Raw genomic sequence first — 27,322 nt, 5'->3', positions numbered from 1 at the left:
ATATAATCCAATTGGACCTTTTCCATCGGAATTTGTATGGGGCATAGGTCTGAGTTCACACATGAGCGGTGGGGGAAACTGCAAGCGATTCAGAAAGAAATTGCACCACGTTCCTGTTAAAATCTCATGTTTCATAGTTAGAAAGGTTGAATAAAGAAAGACACCAGTCCAACCTGAGTGAGGTGTCTACACTTATCCCTATACATTGCACACTCACATTGGTCCCTACCCTCAGGAAGCCCACAACCCAAGGTCCCCATTCATATACTAGGGCTAATTTTGGACAGAAGTCAATTAACCTACCTGCATGTTACATAGTTACATAGTTAGTAAGGTTGAATAAAGACATCAGTCCATCCAGTTCAACCTGAGTGAGTGTCTACAATTGTCCCTATCCCTGTACATTGCACACTCACATTGGTCCCTACCCTCAAGGAGCCCACAATCCAATTTCCCCATTCATATACTAGGGCCAATTTTGGACAGAAGCCAATTAACCTACCTACATGTCTTTGGAGTGTGGGAGGAAACCAGAGTACCCAGAGGAAACCCACACAGGCACAGGGAGAACATGCAAACTCCAGGCAGGTAGTGTCGTGGTTGGGATTTGAACCAGCGACCCTTCGCACTGCTAGGTGAGAGTGCTAACCACTACACACTGTGCCACCCCAATGTGATTCTTTGCAGTGTGATTTGCGCCCATTTATTTTGTATGGACACAAATCGCAAAGTGTCGGTACTCATACTCACCGATAACAAAAAAAAAGATCTGTGCATCCCTAAAAAAAACAAAAAAAACATATTATAGAAGACCAATGAATACTTGAAGGATCAGTATAACGAGGGCCTGGTTAGTAAATCAAAAAGTGGGTTCCAACCTTTTTTCAGGTTAGATTCTTATACTTTAGAGCAGACTTGCTCAACCTTTTCAACACAGAGGAACCCTTGAAATAGTTCTCCGGTCTCGGAGAACCCCTGCTAAAAATTAGAAATCTACAACTCATGATACATTAGTGTGATGGTCAGTGGGAAGAATGGTCCTTACACTTGTGGTCATTGGGAAGAATTACCTCCTTACAGATAGCTAAAAAGATCAATGGTGTTGGTGGGAACTTATCTGAGAGGCAGAAATTGCCCAATGCTGAAGGAACCCCTACAACCTCTGGAGGAACCCTGGTTGAGAATCACTGCTTTAGAGAATAGGAATTAAAAGTACGATTTTAACACCTTTTAACAATAACCTCCCTTTAGGAACTGAACTTTAGGAACTGAACCTTGACATTTTTCAGATACTCCACGCATATCAAAACTTACTGAAAATGGAAAAATGCTGGAAGGACGTCCTGAAATATTTGCATGCTCTGTAGTGCACACATCGGTCTCCAATCCACCTTCTCTAGAGTGGAACAAACCTGGCCAAACCGAGAGACGATCTGAAGATCTATCTGGAGGAAAATGGAGAGAAATACTAACAATTACATATATTCCTTCACATGAGGATGACAAAACACAAATGAAATGCACAGCAACTTATCATAATGGAGAAAAATCGTACAAGGCAACAACACTAAACATCAAATGTATGTATGTCAGACAATTAAAAAATAACTTTAAGCAGAAATTTCACAATAAATGAACTAACGCATTTTTGGGCTCCAAAAGGGTCTGCCAGAAAAAGGGTTAGCATAGTCAAGCTCTCTTTATGAGAGCTTCTGACAGCCCCTAGGTGTATTACCCCCACCGCACCTGAGGACTGTAAGTTATGTCCCTTGTGGTGAGTTTTCTGTTTTTAACCACTTTGCACCCATGCTATAGCCAAAGACCGCTGCAGTGAGGGCTTAAATGACGGGAGGGCGTACATGGACGTCCTGCCGCTCTCCGGGGGCACATAATAGTCAGAAAACAGCCCATAGCTTTGTTTTTGTTGTTTTATTAAGGGTTAACAACTTGGATGGGGATAGGGGGGTTATGGGATACCCAGATGACTGTACTGAGAACTTCAGGGACAAACTTCCTACAGTATGTATAACTTCTTCAACTTCTTCCTCCTGCACACACTTGCTCTACTTTACAGCTTCTGCTGGTTCACTCCCGAGGGAACTTGACAGACTCCTAGTCAGTTCAGTAGCGGCCCATTACAGGCAGGAACTCAGTCCCTTAACAGCAGCTTATATGGAGTGAAACAGCATGCGATCTTTCCTTCTGCCTCCACTTGTAGCCCCTCCTTGCCCCCACCCTCTAGTTCTAGAAGGTTCTCCAACCTTCCAGACACCAGGGGGAGGCACCAGAGAGTTGCCATGATGAGTAACCCTGACCCAATTTAGTGACTCAGGTTTTTTCTGGTCAGAATATATTTAACCTAGTCTACCAATAGAAAGAATGTGATGCTCAACAAATAGTGCCTTCAAAGAGGGTATCAATGAGCAACAAGGGAAGAGAAGGGGACTATTGCGGTACCAAAAAGGTAAAGTAGTTTTGAAAAAGGTATTTAAAAAAAAAACATTTATTTAGAATATTAATTAACAATGACATCACAAAAAGACAACACACATATCAAAAAAACATTACATATAAAAAGACAAATCCAACAAAGGCAGAGGGGGCAATTAATGAGGTGCCCTAATCAAAGATCAGGGACACCCCCCTGGGGACGGACAAGGGGAGGGGGGTAAAAAACAGTAGCGGCAACGACAATTGTCAGCTGGAAGTAAAATAAATTGATGTTTGAAATTGTTAATGGGACTCCCGGTTTCAAAAAGAAGAAAAAGAAAGAAGGAACAACCTTCCAGACACCAGGGGGAGGCACCAGAGAGTTGCCAAGATGAGTAACCCTGACCCAATTTAGTGACTCTACCAATACTAGTAGCACACAATAGAGGGTGCTACATAATATTTTTTTTCATTTTATCTAAGGGCTACTAGAAATTCTGTTGGTTCTGTGCTTAAAAGTACCTGTCTAGACTAGGGTTAAGGCCCTGGCACACTAGTCAGGAGCAAGATCCAGGAACAGGGTCACCATGCTTTTCTTCTTTATTTGCCCTCACTCTGCTGCTTGCTTATATGGTCAAAAAAGGGAGCTATTCATGGAAGTGGAGTCTTTCTGCACTACATAGAGATTGACACCAGCAACAAGACATTATGCTTTTTTAAAATTACATTTGTAGATGTCTTAAAGAGGTAGTAAACCCTGATGAGTTTTCTTCCTCTTTCATTCCCTGCAAAGGCAAAGCATAATGGACTACTATGCATCGCATAGTAGCCCATTATGTGTCACTTACCTGACACAGGAGCTAGCGAAGTCACCGCTGTCCCCTGTAGTCCGCCGCACCCATCTTCTTGGTGGGGTCTCGCAGCTCCGCCTCTGTAATTCGGCGAAGCCGCGATTACGTCACTCCCACGCATGCGCACGGAAGCCGACACGCGCGGCAGCTCCATCGTTGAGAATGCCGCGCTCAGTGTGCCTGCTCGCCGCTGTCTACAGTGCATGCGCCGTAGACAGCAGTGCCTGTTTTCGGGCAAATATCTCCTAAACCTACCTACTGATATTTCTTGGACCTACAGGTAAGCCTTAATCTAGGCTTACCTGTAGGTCAAAGTGGTTTGTAAGGGTTTACAACCACTTTAAGGCTGGTCATGTGACTCACAGGGTCTTCTCGGCCACTTTTCTGGTGCCTGGCGGCTTTCAATTATTCAGAGCAGTGCAGATGTGGTGAGATTATCTTCGCTCTTTACATGGGAAGCAACTGGGTGACAATCATCACCAGTTTATGAGCAGCCCTCAAGATGGCTACTCGGCTTTTGTTGTCTTCTTTTCTGTGTAACATTGCTCAAAATTTGTACATGAGAATTTATTGCACCTACTAAAGGTCTCACAACTTCTTTCTTCATAGATAGCAAAGATCATTTGTCCTGACATTTTCTACTATGGACTCTAGATTTGTTACTACTTTTTGGTTAATTTTACAAGGTGTAGGGCTTGGAGGTCCATTCACAACTTTGGTTGCTGTAGGCATTTCAACTTTTCAACTAATCCAGCCAAGACGGCGGCAGTTGGGTGACAATCATCACCAATTTACAAGCAACCCTCAAGATGGCTACTCTAGCTCTTTGGCTCTTTGGCGTCTGTTGTCTCTCTTCTGTGTAACACTGCTCAGAATTTGTACATGACAATTGATTGCACCTACTAAAGCTCTCATAACTTCTTTCTTTATAGATAGCAAAGCTAATTTAATTCTGATTCTGGGGATTGTGGCTGGAGTCATCCTTTTGATTCTGATTGTCTACATTGTTACAAGGTAAGGCAGACAAGGCTCCAAGTAAACTGCTGACAGGTTTCGGTCCAAACTGGTTTTAGTCTTAGGATCAATGACCAATGTACCTCATGATTTAAAAAGTCTTGAATTACAACGGCCTGTGTTAGCCCTAGTAGCCAATCAAATTCCGACTTTAGTTTTCTGGTGGAAGCCCGACAAATCATAATACAACACAGATATCTATTGTCAGACATGATTTTTTTAATCACTTCCATGAAGGTTAAACAAACCTTAAAGTGGTTGTAAAGGCACAAGTTTTTTTTTATTACCTTCATGTATTCTATGCATGAAGGTAAAAAAAACTTCTGTGTGCAGCAGCCCCCCCCCCCCCCCCCTCCGCCTCCGCCTCTTGATCCAATGATGTCCACGAGAGCCTTGCCTCTCTGGGGACTCACATTCCTGATTGTCTTTTTGCAGCAGCGGGAGCCATTGGCCCCCATTGCTGTCAATCACAGCCAGTGAGCCAATCGGGTGACTGAGGGGGTGGGGCCAAGCCACGGCTCCGTGTGAATGGACACACAGAGCTGTCGGTCCTGCTTGGGTGCCCCTAGAGCAAGCTGCTTGCTGTGGGGGCACCCAGGAGGAGGGAGGAGTCAGGAGTGCCGGTGTGGGAACCCAAGATGAGGAGGATCCAGATTGCTCTGTGCAAAACCATTACACAGAGCAGGTAAGTATGTTTTTTTTTTTAAAGAAAAACAAGACTTTCATATCGCTTTACAGGTAATACCTGAACACAGTTTTGCAACTTTAGAATATGCTAGTAAAACTGTACATATCAATGCAAGTACTTAGTGTATCCAGGTGTATTCTACCTGTTTTTTTTTTTGTTTTTTTTAGACAAATTGGACTTTCATTTGGTGGTAATGGATATTTCCTGATTATTTTTATTAACATAGGGAAACAATTTTTTTTTTTAAATGTAGCTGCATATTGCTTGCTATTACGATAACCTACCACCAAAGAACAACCCAAGTGAAATTCTGCCCCTAATGATTGCAGGGGTACCACATATGTGTACAGTGGAACCTTGGTTAATGAGTAACGCGGTTAACAAGCATTTTAAAAGACAAGCAACGTTAAAAAAAATATTCTGACTCGGTTTGCGAGTGTTGTTTTGCAAAATGAGCAGAATTTAAGTTAATGGGGTGTGCAGTACCGCATTTGGCCAGAGGTGCGGGGGCGCCGGTTACATTCAGAATGGTTCAGAGCTATTCAGAAATACTCGGAAATACTCGGAAATACTCAGTTCCCGAGTGTTTCCGAGCCTTTCCGAGTAAAGCCGAGCTGCCCTCGAGTATTTCTTTGGCCCTCCGGCACCCTCCACCTCTGGCCACATGTAGTAATTCATGCAATAGAAGTCAATGCAGAATGAATTATCTTCATTTCCATTGACTCCTATGGGGAAACTCGCTTTGATATGTGAGTGCTTTGGATTACAAGCATTCTTCTGGAACGGATTATGCTCGTAATCCAAGGTGCCACTGTATGTGTTTATTTGTTGTTTTGTTCCCAGAGTACGCATTAGGCTTTTTTTATCCTACCAAAAGCAAATTGATACTAACCTTATCCCTAACTATAACACTCATACTGACCTAGAAACAAACCCTGATCTAGTTATTTTAGCTTTTTTTTTTTTTTTACAATTTTCTCCTCTAGCAAGGAAAAAATACTGTAGGTACAGTGTATCTTTTTCTCTGTTCAAAAGGAGAAAACAACACAGGGGCGGGCTATACAGTGATTGCTCACTATGATAAGTAATCACAGGCTATCACAGCAATCAGGTACCGTAACTCTGAAACCCAAAGCACATGCTGTTAGCTCTACGTACATCATGGTGGAGAGCTGCTGTAGATATGACTCCTACCAGTCGAGACGGTGATGGAAACATGTCTGAGCCCTTCTTGTTTTTTTTTTAAAAAAAATATAGGAGCAAGCATTAAACACAACACTGCCTCTTAGTGGTGGAAGCACTAATCGTAGTACAATACAGTACAGTAGTACCTTGGATTACGAGCATAATTCGTTCCAGAAGCATGCTTGTAATCCAAAGCGCTCGTATATCAATGCGAGTTTCCCTATAGGAAATAATGGAAACTCAGATAATGCGTTCCAGTGCCACTGCTGGTGTATGCAATACCGCGTGTGGCCAGAGGTGCGGGGGCGCCGGAGATGCTCTGAGACACTCAGAGATGTTCAGCGTGAACGGAATGTTTCCGAATGTCTCCAAATCATCACCGGCGCCCCTGCAACCTCTGACCACATGCGGTACTGCAGACCCCAGAGGTTTGAATCTTACTCATCTTGCGAGACAATAATCGCAAATTGAGTCAGGATTTAATTTTTTTTTTTTAAATAGCTCATATTGCGAAATGCTCGTAAACTGTGTTACTCACAATCTGGGGGATTACTGTATGTTGAAGTAGAATGATAACTTTTCGAACCAGGCAGGACTTAAGTGATGCAGGTTTATTAACAGCTGGGGAACATACAGGATTATGTTCAAAGTATTACAAGATGCAGGTCTAATTTATACAGTTTCTTACAATGCAAGCATTATAGGTACAACATGATTGGTTGCTACGATCTACGTCAATGTAACTAACCATAAATCTGACACCTGTCATATAACCAGACAAACTTAATCATTCCCAGAATTCCTACAAGTTTATTAAAATGATTTATAACTGGTTTTGTCAAATTAAAAACACCTGTGTAGAGACAATATGGCACCCAGCTGTGTTAATTCGAACCCTCCTCGCCCTGATAAGGCATCACCAACTTCAAGGATAACAGATTTACGACTTTGGGAGAATGAACTTTCAATAACCCCACCAAATGTGTTATAAGTCTCACTATATGATCCCATATGTATGTATTTTAACGGTTTTAATGAGGGCTCAAGCAGACCTTTCTTTGACACCGTCAAACTTAATTAATGTACTGTACATAATTTTCCCATATTCCACATAATTATTTTAAACCACCTGTATAAGATGTTCTTATCTTATCAAGCTGTAACTCAACTGCTGTCAAAAGTCTCTTCTTATAATTAGTGAATTTAAAAACTATGAAGTATCCTAATAAACTTTCACCCAGTAAACTATCTTATAAAAAATATCAGAAAGATGCAGAGAGGTCATCTGAAGTTCAACATTTAAAAATGAAGACTTTGTATAGCTACGGAATAACATGGTATACATTAATAAAGATTAATAACTATTGCTATACTATAGATTAATAATATTGATAAGACCACTACTATATAATAATAATAATAATAATAATAATAATAATTCATAATAATATGAATAATAATGTATATTGATAAGACCACTACTATATAATAATAATAATAATAATAATAATTCATAATAATATGAATAATAATTTATATTGATTAGACCACTTCTATATAATAATAATAATAATAATAATAATAATTAATAATAATTAATTAATATAATAATAATAATTAATAATAATATAAATAATATATATTGATAAGGCCACTACAATATAATAATAATAATAATTAATAAAAATATGAATAATAATATATATTGATAAGGCCACTACTATATTATAATAATTATAATAATAATAATAATAATAATAATAATTAATAATAATATGAATAATAATTATATTATCAATAAAACATATGGAAATTAATATGAATCACATACAATATAGATATTAGTTAATCTGAAATTCCACTAATTATGAGAATGGTTTCTTCCCTTTCCTTTCCTATTTCTTTTCCCCTTTCCCTTCCCTTTCCTTTCCCTTCCCACCTCCTTCTCCAAACAGTACCATCAAAATGAATAATTCCATTTTATTTTTTATTAGAAATAAAGTGTGCCAGACATCAATAAGGCATGAGGTACGTTGTTTAAATTGAATGTATAGTTATTTTGCATAGTTTATTTTGTTTCTATGCTTGAGGCCAAAAACATTTAGTAATTACAAAATATTGCCGATGAATATTTCATGCGAAGTGGAGACTGGGCTGTGCATGTCTAAGTTGCCAATTTGCTAAACGGGAAGATTTGCAAACAATAGAGTGCTTGTTATAATGGTTCATGAGGCCACACATGTGAATTTGCCACCATCCCTTGATAATATAAAAATAACCTAAAAAAATTGGATTTTATGGGCAATAAAGAATATACACAAATTATGCAAAAATGTGTTTTTATTTATGAAACATTGTTAATAAACAATAGAGTGCGTATGATTGTCATTCTCTTGCCACACTGATTCTATACAGTCAAACCTACTCAATATCACTGGATTTTTCCAGTATACCTTCTATGTTGCAGTAGTAGAATTCTGTATTTTTCCTCATTTCTGTTTATTTAAACCCCTATCTTAAGAGTATTTTTCTTTCTTTTTTTTTCTCATCCCCAGAATTCACAACTAGATAACACATATATGATTCTTATGAAGACAGAGGTTTGTAACACTCCAATGGTAATAAATTAACTGATGCATTTTAATTCACAAAAAGCAAAACACAGGCACAAGCCAGGTATTTAAAGTAATTAGATAGATAAAAATGAATAGCCTATAAAAGAGGCAAAGCTAGCTTTTGCTGCAATATTTATCTTTAGTCTACAGATTTCCCAGCAGTACTCTTCCTCTGCCACTAGGTGTCCTAAGTCTGATATCCCACATCATTCAAACCCACTTCCCCTGAGCCCAGATCATCCTGGACCTGCTCCAGCTTATGAGCCATGGCCCAGCTAAGGAACCAGGCCTCGGGTGCTTGTTTGCGTCTATGCCTTTAGTAGTGTTTGTAAATAGAAGAATTTTATTCGTGCCATATAATAAAATATCATCTGCGTTGTTTGGCACACCTGTAATTGGCTTTATTGTTTAGCCACTTAATAGCAGTTTTACTGCTACAGGGTTGCAGCCCCGCGCCGAATCAAACATATACACGTGTCATTAATACAGTGACAGTGCATATTTCTTAGCACTAATTACTGTATTAGTGTCACTGGTTCCCTAACAGAGTCAAAAGTGTCAGTGTCCAAACGTCCACTGCAATATCGCAGTCCAGCTATAAGTCATTGATTGCCGCCATTACTAGTAAATAAATACAATAAAAAAAATTCCATAGTTTGTAGATACTTTAACTTTTGCGCAAACCAATCAATAAATGCTTACCGTATATACTCGAGTATAAGCCGAGATTTTCAGCCTCTTTTTTGAGGCTGAAAGTGCCCCCCTCGGCTTATACTCGAGTCATCGCTGTCTGCCCGCTCGATCAGCGTGTCGAGCAGACAGACAGCGGCCATTCTATAATTCAAAAGCCGCGCCTCCGGCTCCGCCTTCGCCTGTGATAGGCGGAACACTGAATTTCCCAGCAGCCTGTGTTCCGCCTATCACGGACATCGTCTCATCCTCGTACTACGGACGAGGATGATACGATGTCCGTGATAGGCGGAACACAGGCTGCTGGGAAATTCAGTGTTCCGCCTATCACAGGCGAAGGCGGAGGCGCGGCTTTTGAATTTTACAATGGCCGCCGAGGCGCCGACGAAGAGGGCACGGGACGGAGGCAAGGCACGGCACGGGACGGGACGGAGGCAAGGCACGACACGGGACGGAGGCAAGGCACGACACGGGACGGAGGCAAGGCACGGCACGGGACGGAGGCAAGGAGGCAAGGCACGGGACGGAGGCTCGGGACAAAGGCTCGGGACACAGGTAGGCTGGACACACACACACACACACACACACACACACACACACACACACACACACACACACACACACACACACACGGATGGATGGATGGAGACACACACACACACACAGGGATGGATGGATACACACACACACAGGGATGGATGGATGGATGGAGACACACACACACAGGGATGGATGGATGGAGACACACACACACAGGGATGGATGGATGGATGGATGGAGACACACACACACAGGGATGGATGGATGGATGGATGGACACACACACACACAGGGATGGATGGACGGACACACAGGGATGGACGGACACACAGGGATGGACGGACACACACACAGGGATGGACAGGCATGTCTCACCCTCGGCTTATACACGAGTCAATAAGTTTGCCAGTTTTTTGGGGGGTAAATTGGGGGCCTCGGCTTATATTCGGGTCGGCCTATACTCGAGTATATACGGTATTGGGATTTATTTTCACCAAAAACATGTAGCAGAATACATATCGGCCTAAACGAAGGAAATTTTTTTTTATATATATTTGGGGGATATTTATTATAGCAAAAAGTTAAAAATATTGTGTTTTGTTTTCAAAATTGATGCTCTTTTTTTGTTTATAGCGCACAAAATAAAAACTTCAGAGGTGATCAAATACCACCAAAGGAAAGCTCTATTTATATTCTACATTCTTTTATTGGATGTGTTTTATAGCAGAAAGCAGCGGCGGCCCGTCCATTAGGGGTGCTCGAGCACCACCCCCTCTCTCCAGGCCACCCCCCTATATGCAATGGATAAATTCATGCATGCATAGCATGGATCTATCTACGGCCAGGTTTTATTTTTTATTTTTTTTAAGCAACCTGATTAGAGCCAGCGGCATGGGACCCAAGCTCACCCAGGTGTGTTACAACAATATGATGAATATTATGATACATCATATATGAAACACTGATCCTCAATCCGGCCAATCAGATGTGGGTATGAGATCCATTTTCAAAAATTAAAAAATCTAAAATTTACACCCTTAGAAAGCCTGACGGCTGTGCTTGGTTTTGGGGTCCCGTGAGCGGCTAGGCTCCCAAAAAGTCCTACACATGTGGTATCCCCATACTCAGGAGAAGCAACAGAATGTATTTTGGGGTGTAATTTCACATATGCCTACAGCATGTTTGAGCAATATATCATTTAGGGCCGGGTGATAACCCCGCCCATTATGATGTCACAGTCCCAGCATCCTCTGGGACTGTGACATCATAATGGGCGGGGACATTACCCGGCAATGTCCCTATATAAGTCGCCGCACGTCGCGTCCCTGTCATTACGGCCAGAGACAGCGACGAGGCAACATCTCAAGAAGAGAAGAACAGAAGAACAAAAGAGCAGAAGGCGATGAAGACAGCAGCGACAGAAGACCGGGCCACTGCCAGTAAAAGAGCTGGAAGAAGGAGCAGGGGCCAGGCAAGAAGAACCGAAGAGGGAGACAAGACCCCCGAAGTTGGAAGAAGACCCCCGGTCGGCGGCGAAGAAGAAAGCCGAGCTCCTCCGCTAGTAAAATAGCTAGCAGAAGATAGCGGAAGAGTCCGGCGAGAAGACCCCCCACGATTGAAGAAGACCCCCGTAGCTGTGCAATAAATTTATTTTAACCCTTGTGTGTTGTGTTTTATTTAAATTTTTTTCACAGGTGAATGGGTAGGGGTACCTTGTACCCCATACTCATTCACATAGGGTGGGGGGCCAGTATTCGGGGGCCCCCTTATTAAAGGGGGCTCCCAGATTCCGATAAGCCCCCCTCCCGCAGACCCCAACAACCAACTGCCAGGGTTGTCGGGAAGAGGCCCTTGTCCTCATCAACATGGGGACAAGGTGCTTTGGGGTGGAGGGGTGGGGGCCCGAGCTACATCACCAATCTTGTCTCCAAATATCACCCAAATCGTCCTCTCCGCTCTTCTCAACACCTCCTACTCTCAAGCTCTCTCGTCTCCTCCTGCCATGCTCATCTCCCAGATTTCTCCAGAGCCTCTGCCATCCTCTGGAACCCGCTATCTCAACCTGTCTAGCTATCCCCTACTCTTGCTACCTTCAGACGATCCCTGAAAACTCATCTCTTCAGGAAAGCCTATCATGTCTTCAACTAATCTTTTACCACTTCCATAAGCTCATTCCCCACAGTTACAACCTTTTGTACCACCTGCCCCACCCTATTAGATTGTAAGCTCTTTTGAGCAGGGTCCTCTTAATTCTCTTGAATTCTATTGTATTACCCTGTTTTCCTGAAAATAAGACCTAGCGTGATTGTCGGTGATGGCTGTAATATAAGCCCTACCCCCCAAACAAGCCCTAGTTAAAGTCCTTGTAGTTCTTATTTTTAGGGAAGGGCTTATTTCGGAGAAACAGGGTATTGTCTCCCTTTTATATTGTAAAGCTCTGCGTAAACTGTTGGCGCTATCTAAATCCTGTATAATAATAATAATAATAACGTCGGAGCTAATTATTGTCACCATAAGGGCATATACAAAAAAGGAGTACACCATCCCAAACAAAGTGCTTAGTGTTGAGTTAAATGTCATAAATCTAGACCAGGAATATGCAATTAGCTGCATCCAGCTGTTGCAAAACTACAAGTCCCATCATGCCTCTGCCTCTGGGTGTCATGCTTGTGGCTGTCAGAGTCTTACTATGCCTCATGGGACTTGTAGTTCTGCAAAAGCTGGAGGTCCGCTAATTGGATATCCCTGATCTAGACTCTCAATATGCATGGTATTGCTAGAGCTAGGGAGTCATTAAATGTTATTTTTTGGTAGATCTTCTAGAAAAGATGTCCGCTTTAATCAGCAGAATAATGCATCTAATTTCATTCTTACAGACATCATTCCCTGCTCAGCCTGAACCTGGAGGAAGAGATTCAACTTCAGGAAATCTTTATGAAACCCTTCAGACAAAAAAATAAACTCCTATATAAGTTACCAGTAAAAGTAAACGGTTCTTTATTCATTGGAAAGGAAACATTTTTACTATGAGAGATGTTTTCCTTTTTCTTTTTTTTTTTTGCAATAGATATATGTTTTTTTTGTTTTTTTTGTTTTATAAATGTATTATAAATGCCAATAATGAACATTAAGTTTTCAGTACACCCAACTCTATTTGAACATAGAACATACATTATTACATTTAGTATTGCTGAAGGAAGAGGAAAAGACATAACAATGGTATCGATGTTAAAAAAAAAAAAAACAACAAAAAAAAAGTGTTTGCGTGATAGGAATAACAGTGAATGTAAAGCCAATGTACTTTTTTTTTTAGACCCCTTTCATACTGGGGCGTTTTTCAGGCGTTTTTCATGCGCTTTAGCGTTAAAAAAAGCGCCTGAAAGAAGCTGCAACTGCAATCCCAATGTAAAAGTCCGAGTGCTTTCACACCAAGATCCCTTTCACACTGGGGCGTTTTTCAGGCGCTTTAGCATTAAAAAAAAGCGCCTGAAAGAAGCTGCAACTGCAATCCCAATGTAAAAGCCCGAGTCTTTTCACACTGAGGCGCTGCGCTGGCAGAGCGTCAAAAAAAGTCATGCAAGCAGCTTCTTTGCAGCGCTTTTGGAGCGGTGAATACAACGCTCCTAAAACGCCCCTTCCCATTGAAATCAATGGGAAGCGCTTGTAAAACGCCCGAAAAACGCCTGAAAAACGCTATTGGCAGCAGCGTTTTGTGGGCGCTTTTAACCCTTTATTTGGCCACTAGCAGGGGTTAAAAGCGCCCCATTAACGCTCGAAAAACGCTGGTAAAGCGCTGCTAGTTTAAGCAGCGCTTTATGAGCGTTTTTTGGGCGCTGACATTTCACATTGGGACTGCAGATGAGGCTTCTTTCAAGCGCTTTACAGGCGCTATTTTTAACGCTAAAACGCTTGAAAAACGCCTGAAAAATGCCCCAGTGTGAAAGGGGTCTTATAGTTTTGAACAGAGTGGAGACTTTAGTCTCTTTTGGGAAATCTTCCTTTAATTTCAAAAAGCAATGGGAAAATACCCTCTTATGCCCCGTACACACGGTCGGATTTTCCGATGGAAAAGGTCCGATGGGATTATGTTGTGGGAAAATCCGATCGTGTGTGGACTTTTTTCCGTCGGAAATCCTGACGGAAAAAGTTTGAGAGCTGGATCTAAAATTTTCCGACAACAAAATCCGATCAGACTTTTTCCGATCGTTTGTAGAGAATTCTGACGGACGAAGTGCCACGCATGCTCAGATCAAATTACGAGACCAAAGCTATTGGCCACTAGCCTCTACACGTAGTCCCGTCGTACACAACGAACGTCATCATGTTCCCGAACGATCGGATTCTCCGACAACTTTGTCCGATCGCGTGTATGCAACACAAGTTTACCATAAAATCAGTCGGAAAAAATCTGACGGATTTTGTTGTCGGAATGTCTGACTGTGTGTACAAGGCATTACATTGGAAAATGTCCCTTCTATTCATGTTCTTGTGACAACTTAAAAAAAGTTGGGATATCCCATCCCTTTGTGTACCAATGGTGACAATGGTCACCAGGACCAATAGAAAGCATGGAATCTCCCCAGTGGGGATGACAGCATACAAAATCAGACAATAGTCCTTACTAGACTTGTGCACAATGGAAAATTTTGTTTAGTTTCGTTTCATTTTCATTTCGTAAAATACATCATTTTGTTCTGTTATATTCGTTATGTTACGTCAATTTGTTTTTGGATAATTCGTTATTACTATAGTGCCAATATTCGTTATACCGAATTGATTCATTTTGTATGTATATCGATTTGATTCAATATTAATATATGCATATATATATATTCGTAGTTTGGAAAGTCGAAAAAGCCTGTGACTAATACCCAGCCAGGGCCTTTAGACCCCTTTCACACTGCCAGCATTTTTCAGGCGCTACAGCGCTAAAAATAGCACCTGTATAGCGCCTGAAAAAAGCGGGTCCACTCACTCCAGTGTGAAAGCCCCGAGGTCTTTCACACTGGAGCGGTGCTCTTGCAGGGCATCAGAAAAAGTCTTGCCAGCAGATTCTATGGAGCGGTGAAGGAGTGGTGAACTCACTGCTCCTCCACCACTGCTCCCCATTGTAATCAATGGGCCAGCGCTGCGATACCGCCGGCAAAACGCCGCAATTTAAGGGGCGATTTAACCCCTTTTCGACTGCTAGCGGGGGGTTAAAACCGCCCCGCTAGTATTCGATTTACCGTCGACGCCCGGGGCAGCTCGGTGTGAAAGCTGTCTAATCCAAGGAGTAAGTATGTACCTCCAAATTGGAACAGCTTGATTGGTAGAATGGATTAGTACAAAAACGAGCAGGGAACTCGATCACTCAGTGGTCAAGGCTAGTGACCAGGGATTACCCAAAATAGAAAGGAGCTCACCATAGTGTAAATCATTTCATACAATGATTTATTAAATCTTAAAAGTTAGCACTTACAGAAGTAGAAATTAAAATGTCACGGTTTGTAAAAAAAGCCAGCCGGCCTGCGATCAACCATCCTCTCAGCTGAACAGCGAGATGACGTCAGTGCGTCACTCCTCCCGACGTGTGTTTCATCACAAACTGACATCCTACTGGGGCACGGGCGACGCACTGACTCATCGCACTATATAGGAAACAAGGAGAACCACGCCTCGGTTTGAGCGTCGAGCAGCGGAACCAAGCCTTCATATAGGAGACCACAAAAGAACAAACATAACTACCGTATATACTCGAGTATAAGCCGAGATTTTCAGCCTCTTTTTTGAGGCTGAAAGTGCCCCCCTCGGCTTATACTCGAGTCATCGCTGTCTGCCCGCTCGATCAGCGTGTCGAGCAGACAGACAGCGGCCATTCTATAATTCAAAAGCCGCGCCTCCGGCTCCGCCTTCGCCTGTGATAGGCGGAACACTGAATTTCCCAGCAGCCTGTGTTCCGCCTATCACGGACATCGTATCATCCTCGTACTACGGACGAGGATGATACGATGTACGTGATAGGCGGAACACAGGCTGCTGGGAAATTCAGTGTTCCGCCTATCACAGGCGAAGGCGGCGGCGCAGCTTTTGAATTTTACAATGGCCGCCGAGGCGCCGACGAAGAGGGCACGGGACGGAGGCAAGGCAAGGCACGGCACGGGACGGGACGGGACGGAGGCAAGGCACGGCGGCAAGGCACGGAGGCAAGGAGGCAAGGCACGGGACGGAGGCTCGGGACAAAGGCTCGGGACACAGGTAGGCTGGACACACACACACACACACACACACACACACACACACACACACACACACACGGATGGATGGATACACACACACACAGGGATGGATGGATGGATGGAGACACACACACACAGGGATGGATGGATGGATGGATGGAGACACACACACACAGGGATGGATGGATGGATGGACACACACACACACAGGGATGGATGGACGGACACACAGGGATGGACGGACACACAGGGATGGACGGACACACAGGGATGGACGGACACACACACAGGGATGGACAGGCATGTCTCACCCTCGGCTTATACACGAGTCAATAAGTTTGCCAGTTTTTTTGGGGGTAAATTGGGGGCCTCGGCTTATATTCGGGTCGGCCTATACTCGAGTATATACGGTACTTTATTGGTCACCAGGACCAATAAAAGGGATGGAATCTCAAAATTAGACAATGTTACTTACTAGATTTGTGCGCAATGGAAAATTTTGTTCAGTTTAGTTTAGTTTCATTTTGATTCATAAAATACATAATTTTGTTCTGTTATATTCGTTATGTGATGTTACGTTCATTTGTTTTGATAATTTGTTATTTCTGTAGAGTGTCGATATTTGTTATACCGAATCGGTTCATTTTGTATGTATATCGATTAGATTCGATATTTATAGTTTGGAAAGTCGTTTGTTTATTGAATCCATTAAAGTGGTTGTAAACCCTTACAAACCACTTTGACCTACAGGTAAGCCTAGATTAAGGCTTACCTGTAGGTCCAAGAAATATCTCCTAAACCTACACGGTTTAGGAGATATTTGCCAAAAGACAGGCACCGCTGTCTACGGGTCAAGTGCCGTAGACCGTGGCGCGCAGGCGCACTGAGCGCGCCGCTGTTAACGGCGATATGCCGAGAGTGGCGGCTCCCGTGTGCATGCGCGGAAGTGACGTCATCGCGGCTCCGACGAATGACAGCGCCGGAGCAGCGAGACCCACCAAGAAGATGGAGGCTCCGTTCACAAGGGGACAGCGGTGACTTCGCTGGCTCCTGTGTCAGGTAAGTGACACATAATGGACTACTATGCGATGCATAGTAGTCCATTATGCTTTACCTTTGCAGGGAATCAAAGAGGAAGTAAACCCATCAGGGTTTACTTCCTCTTTAACACACACAATGACAATATCTCTTCTCTGCTCAAATACAATACAACACCCTTCTCACTCAGTTCTCAGGAATACCCTTTGCCAGTAATCCAACCTCCAGCACAAAATTAATGAGCTGATTGGACTGTAAGTGCCGGTTCACACAGGGCCAGCTTCAAAGTTGTCCGACTCTGAAGGCGCCCCGTACAGCGCGACTTCAGCGCGGCTTGCAAAACGACTTCTGTATAGAAGTCAATGCAAGCTGCTCCGAAGTCGCCCCAAAGTATTACAGGAACTTTTTTCTAAGTCGGAGCGTCTTGAGTCGCTCCTATTAGAAAGGTTCCATTGCAATGCATGGAGCGCAACTTGTCAGACGGCTAAGTCTGGGTTGACCTTTTGTTTCATTAGATCTTTGACGAATGAACAAATCATGTCAAATTCATTTGTTATTTTCGCTATAATTTCTTTCATATTACCGTATATACTCGAGTATAAGCCGAGATTTTCAGCCCCTTTTCTTGGGCTGAAAGTGCCCCCCTCGGCTTATACTCGAGTCACGCAGATCGGCGACCATTCCACTATTCAAAAGCCGCGCCTCCCTGTCTGTGATAGGCGGAACACTCAATTTCCCAGCAGTCAGTGTTCCGCCTATCACGGACATCCGCTCATTCTCATACTACGGACGAGGATGAGAGGATGTCCGTGATAGGAGGAACACTGACTGCTGGGAAATTGAGTGTTCCGCCTATCACAGACAGAGAGGCGCGGCTTTTGAACAGTGGAATGGCCGCCGTCTGTCAGATGAGGAGGAGAGGTGCGGCACGGCATGGCACACAGAGGCTGCAGAAGGCAAAGAGACAGGTAGGCTGCGATGGACACAGGCATGGACGGGACACAGGCATGGACGGGACACAGGCATGGACGCATGGACGGGACACAGGCATGGACGGGACACAGGCATGGACACATGGACGGGACACAGGCATGGACGGGACACAGGCATGGACGGGACACAGGGATGGACGGGACACAGGGAGGTAACAGTAGCTGCTGCATGTCTCACCCTCGGCTTATACACGAGTCAATAAGTTTTCCCAGTTTTTTGTGGTAAATTAGGGGCCTCGGCTTATATTCGGATCGACCTATACTCGAGTATATACGGTAGTTGAAATCTGTTATCTGTTATCTGTTATAAGATGCAAAATTCGTCCGAATTTCAATTAGTTACCAAAAGGTTTGCACATGTATAGTTCTTACCCTTTACTGGCTTCTTATTCAGTTCAACCCCATTCCCCAACTATATTCTTGGGTTCCCCTACACCCGCTGATCTACCATACTTGTTTTTTTCTATTTACTATAAACCTGTTGATGTTTCTGAATGACTCATTATTATGGATATATGCTTTATACTTCAAATTCTACTTCACAGTGATGCCCCACCGAGGTGATATTAACCTAGGATCCTCAACCCGGCAGGTTGAGAGGCTCCAGAGGCTTTGCTTAACACCTTCCCTGCTTATAGTAGATTGATAGCAGATTGATGGCCGGGCGGGTGTTTTTCTCCTTCAGACTGGACATCATATGACATTCTCTTTCGGAGGTGTCGCTTCACCAGACACAGCCGATGACTGATCAGTCTACCGGCTTGCTGCCGGTACCATGTGACCGCTGTGACCAATCACTTATCCTTTTATTCCATCTATTGTGTACAATCGTGTTGCTAGCAATGTCATCACATGGTACAGACAGGACCAATCACAACCCATCTGTACCATGTGATTAGCTCTGGCCAATCACAGCTAATCACAACAAAACATACTGAATGAATCAGTTTCATTCCATCAAATGTTTTCTTATAGCAATGGAATGCACTGCTATAAACAAACATAATGTGTAAAAAAAAAAAATACATTGAGCTATACAACCCCCAATTTTACAATCTCTATTGTGCAACTTAATATAAAGATTGAGCAAGAAAAAATTTTGCCTTTACGCACACTTTTATAACATTTGTTTCATTCACTTTGATGCAAAGTTATTTCATGGCAAATCTCCTCTGTGCTGACTAGGGCTTTTTTCAGTGGGAACGCACCTCCAGCACTGAATGTATGTAATGGCGAGGGGTGCTGGGGTGTGCTGCAGGGTCTATTGATACTAACTGTTGTGGGATCTATTGTCACTGGAGGGGATTTATTTTGCAGGGGGGTCTATTGTTGCTGGGGGGTCAGTTGTTGCTAGGAGGGATCTACTGTTGAGGGATGGGGTCTATTGTTGCTGGCTGCTGGGGGGTCTATTGATGTTGGCTGCGGGGAGATTTGTTGTTGCTGCCGGGGGTCTATTGTTGCTAGGGGGGTATATTGTTGCAAGCAGTCCATTGTTGCTGATGGGGGGTATTGCTGGCTGCCAAGGATCTACTCTACTGCTTTTCTTGTTATCATTGACAAATTCCATACACATTACTTAGTACCACAAATGTTACTTGTTTATTTATTCTCTAAAAGGGGTGTTACTGGGAGGTGGGTAGGGTTTGGAACCAAGGGATGGTGCCTGAAGGTGGGTAACAGACCAGGGGCAACTCTTTAGGGGAGAGTTCCTGCACCTATTCCCTAGGGGAAAAAAAAGCCCTGTTGGTGACACAGATAGCAGTGAAATCTTGGATTAAATATAAAAAATATAATAAATATATTTTAAAAATAATATAATAACTTTATTGTCAAGCCACTAGTAAAAGGACATACTTATTAGCAAAAAAAGAAAAAGAAAATCATGGCTCGCTCTTTTGTTGAGCAAAGATCTGCACAGAGGGTTTTATTTTTAGTTCTTTTTTATTCCATAAATATATGAAAAGGGGAATTTACAGCATTAGTGTTGTAAAGACAAAATCATTTTCTTTCAAGGATAGCAACGTTTCTGTTCCCCGTCGGACTCATTCTCAGGCAAGAGCATTAAAAGTCTTCATGCTATGATTTTTCATTTTGAAGCTGCACTTTTGTTCAACATACTTATATGCTTGCTGACAGTTTATATTGTGTTTTTGTTATTGAAAGCAATGAAATAAAAATAACATTTTTCCATCTGGCTGTATTTTTTATTTAATGTTCAGCTGTCAGAAAGGCTTCGGCATTAAAGTGTCTAAATCCAAGAAAACAAATATAATATGCAGGCTACCAGTCCTCAGATGTGGGCATTTTTTCCCCCTAATTTTTACCTGGTGATTCTGCCAGTAACACTTGTCCTGTATTTCTATGGTTTGATATGCCTTTGGGTGCCCATGGAGGGAAGCCTTGCGCAGTGGGAGCCTCCTCGTCAGAGCTATAGAGCCTTGTTGAAGTTTTCCTTCATTTGACTACACAAGCAAGTCTAAACATCCCCAGCACCCCTTTGACTATTTTGTTCTGAAGTCAACACCCTGGATTTATGGCAGGATTAATGGGAATTTTTTTTGCACGTATCTAACACATTAACCAAAATTCTTTCAATAGTAAATAAGAAGAAATATACCAAGACAGTTCATTTTTTTCATTTATCAAAGGGAACTGGTTGAAAGTTCACTTTCAGCTTCCCGTTTCTTTTCTTTTTAACTTTTCCTTTTATTTAAACTTTTACTTTTCTTTTATCTTTTCCTTTCCTTATCCTTTTCTTTCCTTTTCTTTTAACCTTTCCCTTTCTTTTCCTTTAACTTTTCCTTTTCTTTTCGTTTTAACTTTTCCTTTTCTTTTCTTTTAACTTCTCCTTTTCTTTTAACTTTTCCTTTCCTTTTCTTTTCCTTTAACCTTTCCTTTTCTTTTTTTTAACCTTTCCTTTTCTTTTCCTTAATTTTTCCTTTTCTTTTCTTTTATCTTTTCCTTTCCTTTTCTTTTAACCTTTCATTTTCTATTCCTTTAACTTTTTCTTTTCTTTTCTTTTAACTTCTCCTTTTCTTTTATCTTTCCTTTCCTTTTCTTTTCCTTTTAACCTTTCCTTTTCTTTTACCCTTTCCTTTTCTTTTCTTTTAACTTTTCCTTTCCTTTTACTTTAACTTCTCTTTTTCTTTTCTTTTCCTTTCCTTTTGTTTTCTTTTATCTTTTCCTTTCCTTTTCTTTTACCCTTTCCTTTTCTTTTCTTTTAACTTTTCCTTTTCTTTTACTTTAACTTCTCTTTTTCTTTTCTTTTCCTTTCCTTTTCTTTTCTTTTATCTTTTCCTTTCCTTTTCTTTTAACCTTTCCTTTTCTTTTCCTTTAACTTTTCCTTTTCTTTTCTTTTAACTTCTTCTTTTCTTTTATCTTTTCCTTTCATTTTTTTCTTTTAACTTTTCCTTTCCTTTTCTTTTCCTTTAACCTTTCCTTTTCTTTTAACCTTACCTTTTCTTTTCGTTTTAACTTTTCCTTTTCTTTTCTTTTAACTTCTCCTTTTCTTTTATCTTTTCCTTTCCTTTTCTTTTCCTTTAACCTTTCCTTTTCTTTTCTTTTAATCTTTCCTTTTCTTTTAACTTTTCCTTTTCTTTTCCTTTAACTTTTCCTTTTCTTTTATCTTTTCTTTTCCTGTCCTTTTTTTTTCTTTTAACTTTTCCTTTTCTTTTCCTTTTAACCTTTCCTCTTCTTTTTTTAACCTTTCCTTTTCTTTTCCTTTTAACCTTTCCTTTTCTTTTCTGTTAACCTTTCCTTTTCTTTTCTGTTAACCTTTTCAATTCCTTTCCCCTTTCCTCTCTTTTCTTTTCCTTTCCTTTTACTTTTTTTTTCTTTTCTTTTGTCTAGATGAGCTTTAAAGGTTTCTAAAATATTTCTTTCCTTATCAAAGGGAACACGTTTTCACTTTGAGCTTCCTTTCCTTTTCCTTGATGTTCCTTTCCTCTTTTCTCTCCTTTCCTCTCCCTAATCCTTTTTCCTTTCCCTTTCCTTTCCCTGCCCCCTTCCACTATATTTATGGGTAAAGTGATACTAATGTTTCCTTTTCCTGGCCTTTCCTTTTCTCTCCTCTCCTTTCCTCTTTGTTTTCCTTATCCCCTTTCCTTTCCTTTTCCCTTTCCTTTCTCCCCCCCCCCCCCTGCATTTATGGTTGAAGTGATACTAAAGTCAAATATAATTTTTTTTTTAGTTTAAAAATAACAAACATGTTATATTTATCTGCTCTGTGAAATGGTTTTGCACAGAGCAGCCCAGATCTTCCTCTCCTTGGGTCCCTTGTCGGAGCTCCTGGCCCCTTCCCCCTGCCCCCACAGAAAGTATCTGTAAGTATTAGGGGCCCTCCCCTAATACTTACCTGAGCCCCATCTCTATCCAGTGATGTTGCACTGGGACTCTCCCTCCTCATTGGCTGAGAGAGCAACTGGGCAACATTGGCACCTGCTACACAAAAGGTTTTTTATTCTAATGCATAGAATGCAAACTTCTGACTTTTGAATCACTTTAACTCTAAACTGATTAGCTGTAAAGGTTTCTAAAGCATTTTTAACTTATCAAAGGGAACCTATGTTTCCCTTCCCTTTCCTTTTTTACGTCTTTGCCTATGGACAATTTCAGTATCATACCTTGTCGCCATTTCACAGACACAAGCAATTTTAAGTCTTTACATATTTAATATCTACTGTATTTACTCAACTAAGTCTCATCTTCGATATTTCATAGAAAATATTGTGATTTTTATTGTGTTTGTGTCCATTAACCACTTAAAGACCACCTATATACTGAGGCTCTATTGCACAAAATGATGTACCTGTATGTCATTTCGTGCAATAGACACTGGGGGCACTCATGCGTCGATTGGACAGAGGGGGAGCCAATCAACTGGTGTCTGCCGATCATTCCCCAGAGAGACAGAATGGTTATGTAAACAAGGCAGTACGCCGTTCCGACAGGAAAGAAGATAGAAAATGTGTGAACACCGATCCGTCTTCATCCAGTCAGAGCATCCCCCACACAGTTAGCACCCCCTATCTCCTGCCCTTGTAATTATGACTTTACATTAGTTTATTCTCCTAGGGTCTAATTTACACATTATTCATTTATTTTTTTATTATAATTTTTTAATTCATTAAATTTTTTCGTTAATTCTGATTTTATTTCAAGTTAGTGTAGAACATTACACATATTTAAACAAATTCCGAACTTACATACATAATAAATACATATCTTAACTACTTTAACACCGATAAGATAAAAAAAAAAAAAAAAGGGAAAAAAGAAGAAGAAGAAAAAAGAAGAAAAAAACCCACAAACAAAGTGAAACAAGGGGGCCCCCACCCCCCTTTCCCTCCCCTCCCTCCCCTCCCTCCCTCCCCTCCATCCCTTCCCCTTTTCTCTCCTCCAGCATAGTCTTTCCTACCATTTCTTTCCTCCTTCTACCTACAGCTTTTTACCAATTTCCTATACTGCCTCCATGGGTTCCAAAACAGGAGGCATCTTCTTTTAATTTTTTATGTCTATTAAAGTATCAATGAAATGTAACAGCCAATTGTTCAATATGCACGTTACTTGTACTACATCAAATCAGGGAGAACAACCCCCTATTTTTAGGACTTTTACGGCACGTACACAATTTCAAGTTTTAAAATATAACAAAATTTATTGCACACAAAATATAAATGTATGTTGAACACAACAAGAGAACATGTATAATAATCAAACCACAATTAAAAATACATGCAAATGATATCCGTAATAGTAATGACAATCATAGATAGAAGGTCACCCATAAGACATGAAGTAGGCCACGATGCTCAAAGACCCTACGCGTTTCGGAGCAATCTTGATCTCCTTCATCAGGGGTGTATAGAGTACAAAGGGGACATTATCTGGTGGAGGGCATAAATAACAAAATGTTAATAGAATAGACACAACTATAGGGGACTATAGGGGAAGACCAGGAAACTACTGTTTCAGATTACTTACATGGAAAATTACAGAGACAGATGCATGTAATGAAGGTAATTAAAAGAAAAGAAAAAGCTCTCATCTGTCTTTTTCTGGCCGGAATTCCGATCGTGTGTACGTGGCATCAGTATCACTTTAACTTCAGATAATCATTATGAATATGTTCATAAAAATAAATGAAAGAAACTTACTAGCAAAAGTGTACAAAACCTGATGGGAGGACAGTATACATTTTTAATAGATGAAAATTGTATCTTAATCGTTCAATAGATTATTCAATTGTTTATACATGTATTAAACACAAGTTGCTGGACATCCTGTTTTTAGTATTAGCAACCCTGGTTTTTGCTAGACATTATGAAAAGGAATGGGAAATTGCATAAAATTGTTATGGATGTTAAAATAAAAATTGCTTATATATAATATGAATAAATCTGTAAAGCCAACATATTTCTTAATCTTGAATAGGATAGGGCAATCAGTCTCATTGGGGAAATGTGGCTTTTTGCTCCTGTTACAGAGACATAGCAGGAAGTTAGATCTCTCCAAAGCAAGGGGAAATGGTCCCTTAGACCAGCCTTTCTCAACCTTTTCAACACAGTTCTCTGGTCTCAGGGAACCCCCTGCTAAAAATTTGAAATCTACAACTCATGATACATTAGTGTAATGGTCAGTGGGATGAATGGTCCTTACAATTGTGGTCATTGGGAAGAATTACCCCCTTACAGGTAGCTAAAAAGATCAATGGTGTGAGTGGGAACTTATCTGAGAGGCAAAAATTGCCCAATGCTGAAGGAACCCCTAGCGACCTCTAGAGGAACCCTAGGGTTCTACGGAACCCTGGTTGAGAATCACTGCCTTAGACAGTTGTCACCAGAATAGGCATTCCCAGTGGAAGATTTTCCCCCTGTCTCTTCCTATGACAGCTTAAAATAATATTCCATAATGTTCTGCACAAAAGGCAATGGCCACCATGACAAATAGAGAGGGTGAATCTCCCTGGAGGGTCACAGACAGCAACCCCCCCCCAAAAAAAAGGGTTCTAACCCCTCACTGCTTTATCCAGAACTATAATAAAATACTTGAGTAACATTTATTCCATTTATATCCAAAGAAACATTCTATGAGCTGTGCCAAAAAAGTTTGGTGAATGGCCCGATATCTCAAGGACAACATGGGCCAGGGGCGTGCGCATACACATGACTATCCAGAGGCATGCCACCTAGCGTGGAGTACACGTGACTGTCAGGGCAAACATGCTGCGGGCAGTCGAATATGTGAGAGGTAGGGTCACAGTGTAAAGGAGCAATGAGTGAACATCAAGTTCTGCTACAAATTGTGGAAAAATGTGACGGAGGACTATGAAATGTGTAAGTGTATGGGATGGAAGCAGTAAGCAGAAAATGTGTTTTTCGACTGGTTCAAACGCTTTAGTAACAGGAAAGAAACTAATCAGGATGAGCGACAGTCGGGTTGGCCAAGAAAAGCAGAACCCCAGACATGATCGAGCAGATGTGACAAATGCTGGCACGAGATTGGTGACTGACTCTACAATTGATGGTGGAGGAATTGGGCATTAGCAAGGACACGGTGAGCATCATCATCCGTAAAGATTTGGGTAAGCGGAAGATCTGTACCCAGTTTGTGCTGCACAAAATGACAGATGAACAGAAAGAAAAACGGATGACAACCTCGTGAGATTTCATTACCATATGTGACCATGATTCATCCTTTCTGGGAACCATCGTCACAGTGAACAAGACCTGTTGCTACCAGTTCTATACGGAATCCAAGTGGTAATCAATGGAATGGCGTTCACCGTTATCCCCATGACCTTAAAAGGAGTTGCCTGCCAAAGTCCAAGGTCAAGACAATGTTGAGCCTTCTTGGTGGCTCCCAAATGGTTGACAGCGGTTCTGTGATTTATTCCTAAAGAGGCCTTTGCTGACAGTTTACAGAAGCTTTATGAACATTGCCAAAAGTGTATTGTGATGGATGGTGATTATTTTTAAAGCGGAGGTCCACCCTAAAATGGACCTTCCGCTCATCGGATTCCTCCCCCCCTCCGGCGCCACAATTGGCACCTTTCAGGGGGGAGGGGGGTGCAGTTACCTGGATAATCCAGGTAACTGCACCCACTTCCGGGCTAGCTCTCTGCGGAAAGGGGCGTACATTACACCCCTTTCCGCAAGTGCCCCGCCCCTTCCGCAAGTGCCCCGCTGCCTGCTGGGAAACACACAGATCCCAGAGGCAGCGGGGACCGTCCTCATTGCGCAGCGCGGCTCGCGCATGCGCAGTTGGGAACCGGGAAATGAAGCCGAAAGGCTCCATTTCCTGATTCCCATACCCAAGATGGCGGCGGCAGCACTCGAGTGTCGATCTAGAGATCGGCTTCGGGTGCCGACATCGCGGGCGCGCTGGACAGGTAAGTGTCACTATTTTAAAAGTCAGCAGCTGCAGTATTTGTAGCTGCTGACTTTAAAAAAAAAAAAAAAAAAAACACGGAGTCCCGGCGGACTCCCGCTTTAAGGCCAATAAAGGTCATTTGTTTTTATCTTCTGTTTTGTTTGTTTTTTGATACCATTCACCAAACTTTTTAGATATGCCTCATATAGTGGGACTTTTAAAGCACCAAAACAAAAACATATATGTACTAAAAATCTATTATTATTATATTAACATTAAAACAAATAGGCTGAATATCTACCATAGTTATACATATAATGGTGTCAATGTCACATCATATTCCACTGACCGACAATTGTACCTCAACAATGGAAAAAAAAAAAAGTTGGCCTAAACTGATGAATAAAACATTTTTTTTGTTTTATAGCAGAAAGTAAAAAACATTGTTTTTTTTTTTTTTTTCAAAATTGTTGGCCTTTTTTTGTTTATAGCGCAAAAAATAATAACTGCAGAGGTGATCAAATACCACCAAAAGAAAGCTCTATTTGTAGGAAAAAAAGAACATCAATGTTTTTTTGGGTGGTCATTAACCCCCCTGGTGGTATTCTCAAGTCTGGCTCAGGGTGGAGGTTTTGTACCAAAAGCGGTGAATGCAGGGAGAGGTTTACTTAACTTCTCCCCTGGATCTAGC

The 27,322-nt window shown here is 41.6% G+C and overlaps 1 protein-coding gene across 1 annotated transcript in view; it reads left to right on the top strand.

The window, feature by feature from the left end:
* The window catches only part of LOC143933372 (B-cell receptor CD22-like), a 91,624-nt gene extending 78,635 nt beyond the window's left edge, over positions 1 to 12,989 (top strand). Inside the window, exons 16-20 of the mRNA XM_077456240.1 lie at positions 1,290 to 1,580; positions 4,214 to 4,295; positions 8,163 to 8,196; positions 8,724 to 8,768; positions 12,890 to 12,989. Of these exons, the coding sequence (XP_077312366.1) occupies positions 1,290 to 1,580; positions 4,214 to 4,295; positions 8,163 to 8,196; positions 8,724 to 8,768; positions 12,890 to 12,973 (536 nt within the window). The 3' untranslated portion in view covers positions 12,974 to 12,989. The remainder of the gene's footprint in view (positions 1 to 1,289; positions 1,581 to 4,213; positions 4,296 to 8,162; positions 8,197 to 8,723; positions 8,769 to 12,889) is intronic.
* The last annotated feature ends 14,333 nt before the right edge of the window (positions 12,990 to 27,322 follow it).

Source organism: Lithobates pipiens, unplaced genomic scaffold, assembly GCF_037356315.1.
Source record: "Lithobates pipiens isolate NorthernLeopardFrog02 unplaced genomic scaffold, aLitPip1_a1.2 Scaffold_27, whole genome shotgun sequence".
NCBI classification, from domain to species: domain Eukaryota; kingdom Metazoa; phylum Chordata; class Amphibia; order Anura; family Ranidae; genus Lithobates; species Lithobates pipiens.
The sequence above is the reverse complement of the archived record's forward strand: the minus strand, read 5'-3'. Positions and strand labels throughout refer to the sequence as shown.